We start from the raw sequence: 14884 nt of genomic DNA, 5'->3' as shown, positions 1-14884 counted from the left end.
CCTGACCCCTCCAACCCCCACCTGCTCCCCCAGTACCCCCTCCATGGCTGCCCCACCTGCCCCAGCTCCTGGCTTTAAAAAAAAATTAAAATAAAAAAGCCCCCACTCACTGGCTGCTGCCTCAGGACTTCTGGGGGCTCGTGGCAGGGCCCCCCACACAGTGCAGAGCAGTGTGGGGCAGCGGGGATTGCCCCCCACCGGGCAGGAGTCAGTGGGTGGGGGCTTTTTTTTCTTCTTTTTTTTTTAAAAAGCTGGAAGCTGAGCTGGGCTGGGCAGGGCAGCCATTGGTGGGACTGGGAGGGTGGATGGGGGATAGTGCCTGTCCAATTCAGAGATTGGCCAATTTGGAGATTTGGCCAAATCTCTGAATCAGATTTAGCTGAATCGATTCGGAACAGTGATTCGAATCACCAAATCAAACCACTGTTCCCTGAATCTCCCAAATCCAAATCCTAAGCAAATACTAGCCCGTTTGCACATGCCTAAGGATCCTGGTGAGCATCAAAGATTTAATAATTAGCCTCATAGTTATGGCCAGATTTGCAATCCATCTTCCTTGTGTTCGAATGATCATTTGCACTCCTTGTTTTGAGTTGTGTGGTATCATGTTGTTAAAAGAGCTGTCCAGAGGCAATGGTATTTCAGGGTGGTGAGGCACATTGGGACACTCTTTATATAGATGCTGATCCTTTCCAATAAGCACTAGATCATGAGATCCCCTGGAATGTGGCTGTTTATAATGTCCTTTCCCTGCAGGCCCTGCAGGCCTGTGGCAGAGTCAGTATTTACTTGGGGAAAACATAAATACGAGGTAGAAATGTGAATTCTAGTCACTGAGCACAGCAAAAATAGCAATAGGGCATTTCCTGTATCATGCCTGTAACAGCTGTTCCTAAAGAAGGAAAAAATCCCACTACTTGGTCCTTCCCTGTGGTTGTGACAGTGCATGAAGGGGGAGGGGAGGTAAAGATGCTGAAGTACTTCCCATGGGGAAAGCTCTGGCCTGTGCTCACTGAATAACCTTACCAGCTGTGGAAGAATCCAAAGAGCTGCTCTGGGGGAAGAAGATGTCATTGTCAGTACCTTCTACAGCCAGCCTGCCAGCTGGGAAGGGTTGGGGATACAGCTTCTCTGCAGAAGACTATGAACACTGGTGCCAGGAAGCCTTGCCTCCAAGTGGGTATTGCTATGAATTTAACACCCCCCCCCACTTGATGTTGCAAGAGTAGTTATTTGGTTGACAGGATAGTTCAGGCTGGAACCTCTGGCTGCACCTGATGAATGAGGGCCAGGTTTTCAGAACAGCTCAGCTTCATCCTTGGCACCCAAACAATGGCCTAGATTTTAAGAGTTCAGCATATTGAATGGTCGGTGCTGAGGTCTTCTAGAAGACTGGTCCAGTTCTGGGTGCTGAGCACTTGGGAAACCGAGCCCTGGGCTTGTTTCAGGAGCAATGGTCCTATGTGCTGTGCGAAATCTTTAGCTGCAACCAAAATGCAAGCGTCTCTGGGGTGAAAGCACAGAGCAGCATTTTAGAAAAGCTATTTCTTGGGTATGAAATGCCTCAGTAGCAACACCAATTTCACTGCAGGCAAAGCAAATAAGAACCACTCTCACCAGGGCATTCATTATCACCACATGCTAGTACAAGTGAGGGCAGACTGCAGGTCTGGTACCTCCCAGCATTTACTGGCACACAGGCAAATGACATGGTGAGGGGTAGAGAAGGCTCATGCTTTCCAGTCCCAGCTTTACTGACAGCCCTTATGCTCTCATACACCTCCAGGGTCTGCCTCCTGAGCAGCTGGCATAGACCTTGGCTGGCATTAGTACAGGGGCAAGCTGTGAATGGTTACTGCTTGGCACAGTCAGGTTTGAATCCTTCTAAACCTGTACAGGGTTGCAACCTCACCCACCAGAGTGGCCAGATCAGTTCAGCCTAAGGACACACCTTGGTTTTAAATTAGTATCTGTTTGCCCCCTGCTGTGAGTCAAGCACATAGGTATTTTCTCCTCTCCCCCTCCCTCAGAATAGTTCAACTGAGTAGTGGTAAACTAACTGGCACAAGCATGGGGAATGGATTAGCTGGGGTAACAGAACTCCTTTGAGCCTGCTCAGGTGACAGCACCTGCTAGTAAACACTTCAATGATCACACTGCTCAGTGGAAAGGGCTCTGCAGACAGGAGGAGTGTGCCCCATCCCCAGCACAGGTCTCACACTGTCAGCCGGGTCCCCTGAGCCATAAGGTGTTCCAGTTCACAGGGGCCCAGATCACTGCTTACCGAGTGATCTTATGAGCTTGACAGAGTCAGAACGTGGGAGGGACACATCCACTTTCTGGGGCAAATTTTTCCCCTCCCAGTGCACTTGTTGTTGCGAGATGTATAAAAGCAATGCCTAGATTATCTGCAACAGTCAAGGATCCCCTAGTATTATCCCCAGTGACACTGCAGAGGGAGAACCCTTTCCTCCCAGAGCCAGGCCTGCTCTTTTCCACCTCCTACCCTCAGTCTCTCTCCCTCTCTCATGCTTGTTCTACCTTTACTTTTTTCTTATGGCACATTCCTGCTCTGTTGTTTGTTCAATTTTGTCTGACACTGTCAAGCAGCATACTTCCTTATTTCCCGCCCTCTCCCCCCTTCCCAAATGATGGTTCCTTGCCTTTTAATCTCCCGTGATCAAAGCCAAGATTTGCTCTCTGCAGTCTGCCCAATCTCCTCAAGTGATTTAGGAATCTCGAGACATTACAAGCCTCTGTATGCAGGGCTTACCCCTTGCTCCTCTCACTTCCCACTCTGGGTATCAGTCATCCTGGGATAGTCTGTGTGGTACCAGCTTGCATCTCCTTCATGTTATGTGCTTGATGACCTGGTTGCCTCTTGCCATGCACCTCATGCAGCCCTGATGTCAAGTGCTGCCCCTCCCTCTGGGCAGCATTAGAGTAGGGTAAATGGATGGTACAAGCTGCAAGGCAGCAGGGCCCGGCTCTTCTATCCAGCATACAGCAGCCCCTTGGGAGCAAATAGTGTTGCAATGGTTCTGATGTTTATACTCAACACACTTGTTTTGTAATCAAGCAGGCCTGACTAATATACTAGCAATGAGCTCTGCTGAAAAACAAGTAAGCCTAGGCAAGGAAATGGGGAAACCTTGGCAGCTCAGGAGTTCATGACAACCAGGAAAGGAAAAATCCATTAAGTGAAGTAATCAGGCACTCCTCAGTTTCTCATGCAGTGGCTTTGTCAGATGGGAAGAAATGCCCAGTGGTTAAAGTGGAACTGTACTGTAGCTTGTTCGGCTGCTGTGGTTTAAGGCAGTGGCCTCCAAAGTGGGGTGCACGCACCCCAGGGGGTGTGCAAGACGATCCGCTGGGGTGCGGGAAGAAAATATTAGAATTTCTATTTCTATTTCTATAAATATACATATATTGGGGGTGCGTGCTCAAAAATTTTTTACTGGTAGGGATGCGCTATCAAAAAAGTTTGGAGACCACTGGTTTAAGGGGTGGAAGGAAAGGTAAAAACGTACATTACAGACTAACTAAATCAGAGATCCATAAACTTTTGTGAGCCTGAAATCACTTCATCAGATGCTTTGGACATGCCCAAAGTAGTCTATCAAGCAGAGATTTGCATATAAAATTATTAATGACCTCCAACCCCTCCTGGAAAAAGATAACTATCTCAAGGTAGCCATGGAGGTCAAACCCATCCTGGCTTACGGACTGTCCCCCAGCCTCAAATGGCATCTCTCAAGCAACAGGCTACCTAACTCCTGTTCTCACTGAAGTACCAGGCTTTGTAAGAGATTCAGATGCCAACTGTGTCCCCTCATCAGTACAAACCACATCATCGCATTACTTGCATGATCAAGGGACAGCAGGGAAGGCCTTATGAGGAGAGGCTACAGGACCTGAACCTGTTCAGCCTCCACAAGAGAAGGCTGAGGGGGGATCTAGTGGCGTGTTACAGAACTAGTCAGGGGGGATCAGCAGGCATTGGGGGAATCACTGTTCCCCTGAGCACTGCCAGGAGTGACCAGGAATAACGGTCACAAGCTGGCAGAAGGTAGATTTAGGCTAGACATCAGGAGGTGCTACTTCGCTGTCAGGGCAGCTAGGGTCTGGAACCAACTTCCAAGAGAAGTGGTGCCGGCTCCTACCCTTGGGGTCTTTAAGAGTAGGTTAGATGTACACCTTGCTGGGGTCGTTTGACCCCAGTACTCTTTCCTGCCATGGCAGGGGGTCAGACTAGATGATCTGCTCAGGTCCCTTCCGACCCTAGAAACTAGGAAACTATGAAACTATCACTGGACCAAATAATACAGATTATAACATCTGAGACTTGTTCACCTGCACCTCTACTGATGTCATATGCACCAACACCTGCTTAGTGTCCCTCTGCTGTCTAAATTGGGCTGATGAGCTGATCCTTCTGGTGAATGAACACTAATCTGACATCAGTTCCAGAATGACACACAAGCCTATTGCAGAACAGTTTAAACTCCTTGGATACTCCATCACTGACCTCTAAGCTGTTCTTAGACAACACATATCTAAAAATGAACTTGAATGTGAAATTGTGGAACAAAAAAATCATCCCCAGACTGGATTGTGTTAAGTTTGGTCTAAACAGGGACTTCAGAGTCTTATCCCATTACCTGAATTAGCTTCTCTAACCCCTTTGTCTCTATGGGTTTATGTCTCATTTACTTCTCTCAGAATTGCACCCCCCTCTGCCTTCTGAATTCTAATCACCCTCTCTATATACTGCTCCATGCCTGTTCTTTCACAGCATCTGATGAAGTGAGTATGGGTTTGCAAACACTTATGCTATACATCCATCTCTAATTTAGTTAGTCTACAAGTTGCAAATCTACCTTGCCTTCTGCTTGAATACAAAAGACAGGGAAGAGAGAGAGGTGGGAGGGGGACAGTGCTGGGAGAGGCAAACAAGTAATAAACTTGGACAAAAGTATCTGTAGTCTTGGTTTAGATCAGGGGTGGCCAACCTATGGCACAGGACAGGTCAGGGAAATAGGAGGGAGTACAGTGGCAGGGAGCAGAAAGATTATCAGCAAATCAGTCTGAGAGCACAGGGCAGGAAGTAAAAAGCAGAGCGGTATTTCTATGCAGTAGCATCCCAACGCAGCTTCCTGGTGATGCTGACTGCTCAGTAGCTTGCTACTACTGCACAATAGCTCATTACTACTGTGCAGTAGCATCGTGTCACAGGTTGTGCTATGCAACACTACTGCACAGTAGTAGTGAGCTACTGTGCAGTAAGTATCTCCTGTAGACACGGCCTATGAGAAGAAATCCTCTCATACTGTCCTCCTGGCTCTTCATGTGACATGCCATAGTGTTCAACATCAACCCTGGCTCAGTCAGTGCTCCCATCCCAACCTTTGCTCTGAGGGGATGGTGTGGTTCATTTTAATTTATGTTGTTAGGAACAGGGCATTCTGCCTTCCTGACAGGCCCTAATGTCTGTAAATGGACCTCCTGGATCTGCTGCTCTGTGCACATTCTTGCCAGTCCTTGACTGCTGCTGAATCATCTGCCTTGGCCTTATTTGTGCTGTGTGGCCAAGCACTGGCATACCATTGAGGTATGACCCTGGTAAGTGGCTTTGAACTATGAATGTATAGCAGGGAAATGCATTGAATTTGTGAACTAAGTTTGTAGAGGGGTAGAGGGCAGGCTCTAAAGCCCCAAATGGTGTCAAGGTCATACATGTCCTCCAGGACTTGCCTTGACTTCTTCCCAAACAGCCTTTCAGGAGTAGTTACTAAGGCATGTGGCCACTGCATCATGTCCCTCCTCTGGCCTGTCCTAAGCATGGGCCATACAGAGTTGGTTTCTCTAATTTGGCCTGTAGGGGTTTGCCAAGGAGTACAAATGCAGCATGGCCCTGCCCTGTCCCTTCTTAGTCCCCTAATAACCCCTGCATTAGAGGCTCTTTGGGAGGAACTGGCAGACTCAAATTTGTAGGTAGTTGCATGGAGCTCTTCACTGGGAAACAGTCAGGGCCATGGGGCAATGGTATAGCACTCCCATTACAATCAGGCTGATGCTTCCAACCTGCAGCAGCTGGGCCCTCCAACTGCTGCTGGTTCCTGCTTTCCACTGAGTGAAGGTCTCCCTTCTCCAATTGCTATATAGGAAAAGGAGATTCTTGCTTCTACAGAGCAGAGCTACCCCTGATAGAAGCAGATGAAACTTCGTTGAGGTCATCATGGCTTGCACCACAGCATGGGGTCAAAGTGTCTCTAGAGTCAGAAAAGTAATCAGGGGATTCCCAATTTGCAGATCTGCAGATCTTGGCCTGAGTGGATGATTCCCCATCAATTCTGCTCCATTCACAGACCAAATGACAGGCTTCCTCACTGCTGTCTCTCTCCCAGGATTGGCCTGCGACCTGAGCACCTTCATTCCCCACAGACACTTGGTGATATTATCTTCACTGACCTCTTGCCAACAAGTGTTACTGCCCCAGCAGGTATCAGACCCCACCCAGCAGGATACCTACCTGCTGCCGCTTATTCAGGGGCAGGTTGGAAGGCCCCAAGGTCTGGATGGAACCGATGATTTTCTTCAGTTGTAGGTCTGTGAAATTTCTGAAGATGGGGCCATAGAGTTCCTTGGCTTTCTTGCCCCAGGCCTCGGTGAAATTCTGCTCCTCCAGTGAGGCCATGATCTGGAAGACAGGAAGAAATACTCCTTTATGAGGCAGATATTCAGGTTTTTTGGGGGAAATCTGTGGCCATCTAGCATTTAAGGCCTGTGTTTCCCTCTGTCCAGACCTCAGCTGAACAAGAAGCAGCCCTGACCTAAAACAAACTGAAAGACCTATACATTTCCAGCCACTGCATCCATGCCACTGCGTACCTTCTGGATCCACCCCTGCCTGGGCCTCAGCTGAGCTGGTGTTGCCCAAATAAATTGTAAGCACTTTGGGGCAGGGACTGTCTCACAAGGAGCCAGCACTGCCCAGACCCATAGGCAATACGGCCCTTGTATTGCCCTTAGGCTCTAGAGGCTATTCTAGGCTCTAGAGCCTGTTCTATTGCATTGCCCTTAGGCTCTGATCATCACTAGTCATTGCCATGGGGCAAACTGCCTATCTTTGGCTAAAGCTAACAGTTCATGCTTTAGACAAAGGCAGATTTTTTTCCAGAACAGCACCTGTGGTCCACTTTGCAATGCTGTAAGGCAGGGCTATCCTATTTATAAGGCCCTGAGTGCCACAACAGCAGGGCTACACAGTGCACAGGCCACATCAGGCAAGCTATGGGCCATTGGGCTATGTGGACACTGCCCACTGGTCTGTGTACTCATGCAGACACCGCCTGCCACTGCTGCACCAGGTGCTTCTGCCCTGCTGCATGGCACCCCCTCCCTCCACTGCTGTACCATGTGGGCTCAAAGGTGTGTTTCTCCTCTCCCACAGCAGCATGTGCCCTCACGGGCACCCCACTACTGCTGCACTGGGATGCCCCCCACAACTTGGACCTGACCTCCTCCCCCCCACAACCTTACATGTGCCCTGGACTCACCCTCAGCTCCCTGCACCCAGAGACTCCAGCTACTGTAGCGGCAGAAGCAATGGGGAATGTGATGGCCAGGTGAGAGCCTGGAGGCCCCAACTTAATGCTTCGTGGGCTGCATGCAGCCCCTGGGCCACCAGTTGGACAGCCCTGCTGTATAGCATGATGGGTGCCCTGGGACTTAGCTGGGATGGGATGGGATGGGAAAACACCTGTGCAGTTACTAGGATCAGGCAGGGGAGAGTGGGGGATGCTCCTGTTTGGAGCCACCTTTATTTAGCAAAACCCAAGGAGGATCCCCATAGTATCATCCTCTTCTCCTCCCTACTCCAGTCCAGGGCTTGGACTTTCTCTTGAAACTGGTGCTAACAGGAAAAAGGTACCACATGCAGCCAGGCTGCCCCTGCCTGTTCCATATACTGACATTTCCACAGTGCCAGGAGAAGGCAAAGCGGGTCTGAGTCACTACCATTTTGGTTATGTGTCATGCTCTGCCCTTGGCACTCAATGGGCCTGATGTTTTCTCACATCAAGGCCCTGTTCTGGCAGCATAAGGGAACGTAGAGGGAAGTGTAATACGACATAATCCCCTTGCAGACACTACCAGTGTGGGGTAAAAGGACCTGAGTGTAAAGGAGCTGCAGGCCTAAGTTTACACTGGTATGTGATCCACAAGCTTTAGGGCTACAGAGAATCTGACCTCAAAATTACAAATGAGAGAAAGAAAATGACAAGGAGAAAGGGAAAAAACCCAGTGAATGGCAAAAGAGAACAACTTCTAATGACAGGGAAGGATCAACAAATGAGACATGGGAATGCTTATTTTACCCTCATACTGAGAAGCTACTGATCAGGTTCTGGGATCATTCCTGACTTTGGACAAAACTCTCCAGGAACAGGTGATCCCTTGATCTATTGGCTCCCACAGAGAAAGAGAGAGTGTGGGAAGGTTTCCACTTAGCAGTTACAATGAGGGCTAAGACATTTCCTATAATATAAGCAAGAGAAGCAGTAGGATAAATATGGTAAGCTGAAAGGACTTGATCTGGAAAAGCAGTGAGACTCATGGTTAAGTCCATTCCTGTTCAGGGCAGCACCAAAGTAGATGCTAAGCACAAGCATGAGACCAATATGAATAGGGATGCTTGGCTCAAATCTGGTGTAAGTTAACAACTGTAGAGTGCTGGACACAAGCTTCCAAAGAGGACACGGAGACCTTAGGTGCTTTCTTTCACATCTCACTTTCCCAAAGTGCATCTCAGAGAGCCCTATAGGGGCCAGATGTGCTGGGTCTGCATGGGGATTTTGCCAAGAAAAGGTAGCAAAGGAAGCACCTGACAGACCACATTTAGACCCACTTATCAGGCAGTGGCAGAGGCATACAATGGCCTCTACAGGGGGATCTAGTATCCGTGGGATTGTGCCACAAGGCACCAATCCTGCAGCTCACTGCACCTGGGCTCCCTGCTAGACCAGCACATTTCCTTGGAAGTTGGGGGGCTCTCTGTAAAAAGAGGCCTTGCCCACATGGAATGAACAGTAGTGTCTGGGTCCTGCTTTGCAAGCAGCTGAGATAAGCCAGCTCTGGATTCCCAACATGCCCATGTTTGGGGTGTCTGAATGCAAGACCATGGTGTGGCCTGTTACATAGAAATTGGGGAACCATGAGCCAGATTCAGATTCCCAGCACCTGGTAAGGAAGATCTAAGGCAGTGTTCCAACAGCTTGTGGGAAGACAACTGCCTAGCCAGTGAGAGCAGTGGTCAGCTGCAGAAAAGTTGCCCATTTGCTATTGATCTCAGTAATTAGCAGTATTCCTGTGTGTTGGAATAACCTTCCTTCTTGTCATGGGCTCTGGCTACTGACTCCACTGTGTAGGAGCTGCAGCCCACCCCTGCTAGGGACTGACACCACACTTGGACTCCGTTGGGATGCTGGGTCTCACCCTCACCTGTCAGCTCTGCAGATGCAAACCCTGCCAACTTGGAAGTGCCACAAGCTGCTAATTACTGTGCTTGATGTGAAGGCTGGATGGGAAGAGGCAGATAATCAGAGGCAATGTACAGGCTGCACAGATCCTTGACATTTATAAGAGGAGACATCGGTTTCCAGCCAAGGCAGAAATCTCTCCCTGCCTGGAGCTTCTCCAGGGAGCAAACGAGCACTTAGAGGGGTGTCATTCAAGGTCTTGCTTCTGAACTGAATGGAAGCAGCAGGTGGCTTGTAAGTGCCTTGCAGGGGAAGGCTGCAGCTCTGCTGACATTTGCAACAGCCAAAGTTAAATAAATTGCACAGCTGGGAGGGGAGAAGTCTGTTGGTCAAACTTCACAGCAAGGCTTCATTTAGTTTAAATTATGAATGATTAATACATCATTAGGAGATGTTTGCATCAGTGTTTATAGAGGCCCCAAAGTCAATCACTTGCAAATGACCATGGCTAAGGAATGTCCCTTGCATTTTCAAGTGAGGTGCCTAAAAGAACAATGAAAATAAGCAGCTTGTGTCTGCAACATGCTTCAAACAGCTGTTCATCATGTATTAACCCTTTGTAAGCTCTTTACAACTGGAATCTTAGGCGTAAAACTGACCTCTCATCTCTCTGGGTTTCTGCTCCCTTTCAGGGCAGGATTATCCAGAAGCAATGACTCAGGCTGACTCAGCCGTGGTGGAAATGGAGACAGCAATGCCAATTTCTTTGGAAAGTCCTGCATTGGTGACCTGTGATTTTTATCACAAACTGGGAATATTTGGTTGTTTCCATAAAGTACCACTTCCCAGATTTGTGAGAAGATCACCTTTCAACTTCCCATTTGAATTAAAAAAAGGAAGTTTCTGACCCTTGTGTTTGCAGAGTAAGGCTTGACGTTGGACTTTGTGTGGCCTAACAGCTAAAAGCACATGATAAGACATAAATAAGAGCCCCAAATATAAGCATTTACTTTTTATGTCTCATGAGTTTCAAGCCAATCTTATTATGTTCTGGAGCACGGCTTTTGGGAGCTTGGGGTTGGCAAGACTGAGACTTCTATTTTAGGTTAAGGAAAACAACAACCATGGAAAGAAAAATTTTTAGTGGAGAGAAAGCACAGTGTATGCATCTCACTCAGAAACAGGTGGAAGGAAATAACTCAATAGGTAGGAAGAACACAGGGAAATGTAAAGGCATAGTGCCCTAGTTACATACAGTGTAGATGCTGCATTATCTTTCTGTCAAGTTTTTTGCTCAAAGTATTTCTAATGTTCTCCTCCCTGATATATCTGGGCACCAGATGCATCCAGGTGTATCCCGCAAAGCTAGGGCACGTAAGACAAGTATTGTATGCAGCTCCTTGTTAAGTTTGCCAGGTGTCTGTCATCTGTACTGGAAAAGCAAGCTCTAGGCAGTAACCATCCTTCTGTACTTGGGAAGCAGCAGTGTCCAGTGAGTATAAAATGGGCCTGGGAGACCTAGGGTTTGTACTTGGGTCTGGTACTGATTTTTTGGGTAACTTTGGGCAAGTCACTTCCTCATCTGTGTCTTTGTTGCCCTGGCTTCCTTTGTCTTCTCTGTCTAGACCAGGGGTTGTCAACTGGGGGTACATGTACCCCTGGGAGTACTTGAGAAGGCCCTAGTGGGTATGCGCAAGCGGGGACAGAGTGCCGCCATGCATCATCCTGTGCTGCCGCACAGGTGCCGCCTGCCTGAAAGGACATGGTTAGAGTGGGGGAAGCTCACACATGGCTGCTGCGGCTTCACATTCAGCTGTGCACCACCCCTGCCCCCACCAGCCAGCTCCACATCCGGCCTCCAGGGGTACACCGCTCTGTGTCCAGCTGCCAGGGGTACACTGATACAAAAAAGCTGAAAACCCCTGTTCTAAACATAACTCTTTGGGGCAAGGTCTGTCTGCTAATGTGTGTGCCTTGTGCCTGGGACAAGGGAACCTGATCTAGCTGGGTCATCTAGCATAATACAAATAGTGACAGCACAGCACTCAACCACTCCGGGTTTAGATCCATTCAAATCATGTCAGGCTCTTGACTAGCACAATGCCTGTGAAAGGTGCTGACCTGGCAGCCACAGGGAGTGATGGCTTTGCCTGATCCCCTAAGGAGGTGTAGTATAGACAGTAATTAGGGAGCTCACCCAGGCAGCAAGAGGTGAACTGCTCAGGCCATGGTTTCTCATTGTGGGGGAGGATTTCATAGCAGCCCTTGGCTGGCAATGCCTTGGGGCAGCTGGAGATGAACAGGGGCATCTAGATCCAACTCTGTGCCATGCAAAAATCCCAGTGAGCCTGGGTGTGCGTCCAGCCTCTGCCCTATTCACTTTGCAGAGCTGAGGGGGTATGTTTTTCCAATGAGCAAAATGCTCCAGTGTCAGCATTCCTGGCGGAGGCTGCCAAAGCAGGTGCTTCCAACAAGCATCAAACCTAAGTGCTACATAGGGCAGCTTCCAGGCCATTCCCTCCTTTGTGCATTGCAGTGGGTACAGCTGGTACTTGAGTAGCTGCTAGGTTACAGTAGACAACAAGGTTAAAAAGCCCCAAGGCAGAGGAGCAGGAGGGTGTGTTGTGGGTGCAGGATTTGGCTGGAGCCTACTGTGAACTCCTTAAGCCTTCAAGACCAGGAGAGTGGTTTGTATTGTGCCAAAAGAGCCCTGGAAAAGATGCAAGGTTTGATTCATCTCTTTTATTTCTAGAGGGTGGAGACCTTGTTGGCCCTGTAGATCCTCTACATATGCTGCTTGTCCTGGGTTCTGGTTTGTGGTCTGCTAAACAGTACAGGGATAATACATGATGATTACTTCACTGATTGCAAGTCAGAGGCAACACCCACATCTATCCAGGCCTTTCAAGGAGGGAGGAAGGCTGGTACAAAAAAAAAGTATCTAGCCCACTTGGGCCACAGATGGGCTAGGGACAGAAGTTGCACATAAACCGGTTTAAGTGATCAGAAGCTGGTTGAAACCTGTAACAGAAAGAAGCTCAGTGCACATAAACCAGTTTCAAAATGGCTGAAACCAGTTTCAGATAAACCTGGTTGAATGTAGCATCAGACTTAACTGATTTGGGTCAAACCAGTTTATGTAACTTCTGTCTCAGACCCCTTCCCCGTTCAAGTTAAATCACAGTCCCCCAGCATGCTTTCCAGGTCTGGACTGTGTGGTGTCCTCCAGCAGAGAAGGGTTGGGTGGAGGAAGGCAGGGACTACCCCACCCCAGGCAAATCCTGGCTTAGGTCTGGGGCCAGGGAGCAGGCTTAAACATTTCTTCCCCTGCACAAAGTTACTGCTGGCTGTGACTGTGGACTACAAATCCCAGAGGCACCTGGAAGAAGCCCCTGCCTGTACTGGAAGCAGAGAAAGGAAGTGATGAGCAACCCTGCAGAGTCCTGCTGTTATGAGTCTGGAGCACCAATCCCAGAGACTTCATGGGCAGCAGGAAAAAGTGCCAGAAAGCCATGCCTTAGCACCCTGGGCTTCTGGCCTGAGCCACTGCAGGCATGTGGCTGCATTTTCTGAATCAAAGGTAAATGTGTATCCAGTTTAATCTTTGCAGCTTAGACTAACCTGCAAAGACTCAACTGAGTCAACCTTAGGCTTCTTGACCACTTGCAATTAGTTGTGGAGCCTGAGCACTGGTATGGAGGGAATACTGGGGAAGCCCATGCCTGGGACAATCTTATGTGGATCTATTAGCACGTTGCATCCTCCAGAAAGGAGTCCAGGGAGCCAGGCGTTCATTTAATTCTACCCCAGCCTTACACAAAGCCCCCTACTCGTATTTTGTCCAGGAAGAGATGGTAGCCACCATCTATAAAGAAAACGCATGCCTTCTTCAATGCACTAGGTTGTTCAGCAGGCTGGGGCTTGGGCTCAAAGCTCTTCACCTTGGGTTCACTATGGCCAGCCTGTGTCCCTACCACTAGTGACAGAAAGAGTTATTGGCATGTTCTTGATGGCTGGGTTGTAGTCTTGGGTCCTAGCTGGGACAGTTGGTGGCCTCTTGGCTGGTAAACCCAGAACAGAGAAGTACCCTGAGATGAATTTATTTTAGCCCAGAGGGGGAAGTTGGGGGAGGCAGCTCTCCTTGTTTCTGCACACATTGTAAGATAGAAAGATGACCTGTCTCTAAGCCAGTTTTGGACCCTTCACTCTTGCTACCCATGGCAACCCCATTCCCTTTCACCCCTAGCATATAGTTTACAGCATGAACTATGCTTAATATTACAGGCTCAGCATGGTTTCCGTTGTGGAAATGGGGCATTCCTTTCTGATCTCATTAGGCTTCACCATCATTCACCAAATTACCCCCTTTGTGGTGTGCACCGTATCCACAGGAAAGGAATACTGGACTCAAACAACTCACTTGTATGTCTTGAAAAGAGAGATCTGCTGCTCACCATGGCTGGAGGCCATGTACTGGGCAAAAGACGGTGTAGGGCAGAGAACACTCAAAGCTGTTACATGAAGGCTGGAGCCATTCAGCTGTACTTGGAACTGGATGCAACCTGGGGAGTTCTTTGCAAACAAGCCATGTCTAAATATAGTAGATAAACAATACTGAAGCTGGATGGGTCACCTGCTAGGATCTAAACATCATACCCTGATACTGCTGGTGCTAATGTGGAAATGCACAAAACCTCTTACGCAGTCCAGTATCTAGCGGGCAACATAGAGCCACAAATAGATCAGTGAGCATCACATGCATGGTTAGGTGATGTTTTTTATTTACAAGCTAAGAACTGACTCCTGTCTCCACAACCATCTCACTGTGAAAAGGCCTCAGGGTCTGACCCAGTGACTTCAGTGAGAGGTTATCAGAGGGGAAAATAACCTAGGAATTGTCCTAAAGCAGGCTTTAAAGTCCTCTGAGGTTCACCACACACTCATAGCTGACTGGTTTATATGCAGCCGCAGAGACTGCAAGGTCGGAAGCCAAGGAGGCCCCTGAGAACAACCTTTCCCAGAAAAGCCAAAGGGTAGGAGCAGCTTCTCCAGGTGGTGCTCTGTGTTAATATTTTGCTAACTAGTAGAACTGGCTGGAAACGCTGACTTGATAAGCAGCGGATCCAAGTCCACACTTAGCAGCAATGGAATGAAAACACATTAAGTGCCTGTTTATTGTTATTGTAGAATTTGATTTATAGCTCATTAGCTGTTATTTATGGCATTTCAACTAGTCTCCAATAAGCCAGGATTGTTTTGTTTTAATCTCTCTCTTCATATAGAGGCCTCGTTTCCCTGGGCAGCAGATGTGGGTGGATGGAACAATATGGTACATGCTTGGAGCTCTGAACTGCTCTTTTGTTTTGTCCTTGTTCTTGGTTCTCAGTCCGATGAATGACGCTGTG

The 14884-nt window shown here is 48.5% G+C and overlaps 1 protein-coding gene across 1 annotated transcript in view; it reads right to left on the bottom strand.

The window, feature by feature from the left end:
- ACE (angiotensin I converting enzyme) overlaps window positions 1-14884 on the bottom strand; it is a 59388-nt gene that overhangs the window by 35755 nt on the left and 8749 nt on the right. The window contains exon 2 of the mRNA XM_090044162.1: window positions 6533-6700. Coding sequence (XP_089900288.1) covers window positions 6533-6700 — 168 coding nt within the window. The remainder of the gene's footprint in view (window positions 1-6532; window positions 6701-14884) is intronic.

This window comes from Crocodylus siamensis, chromosome 4 (genome assembly GCF_052110815.1).
Source record: "Crocodylus siamensis isolate JL-2025a chromosome 4, ASM5211081v1, whole genome shotgun sequence".
Lineage (NCBI taxonomy): Eukaryota > Metazoa > Chordata > Crocodylia > Crocodylidae > Crocodylus > Crocodylus siamensis.
Note: the sequence above shows the minus strand (reverse complement) of the source record. Positions and strands in the feature narration are given on the sequence as shown.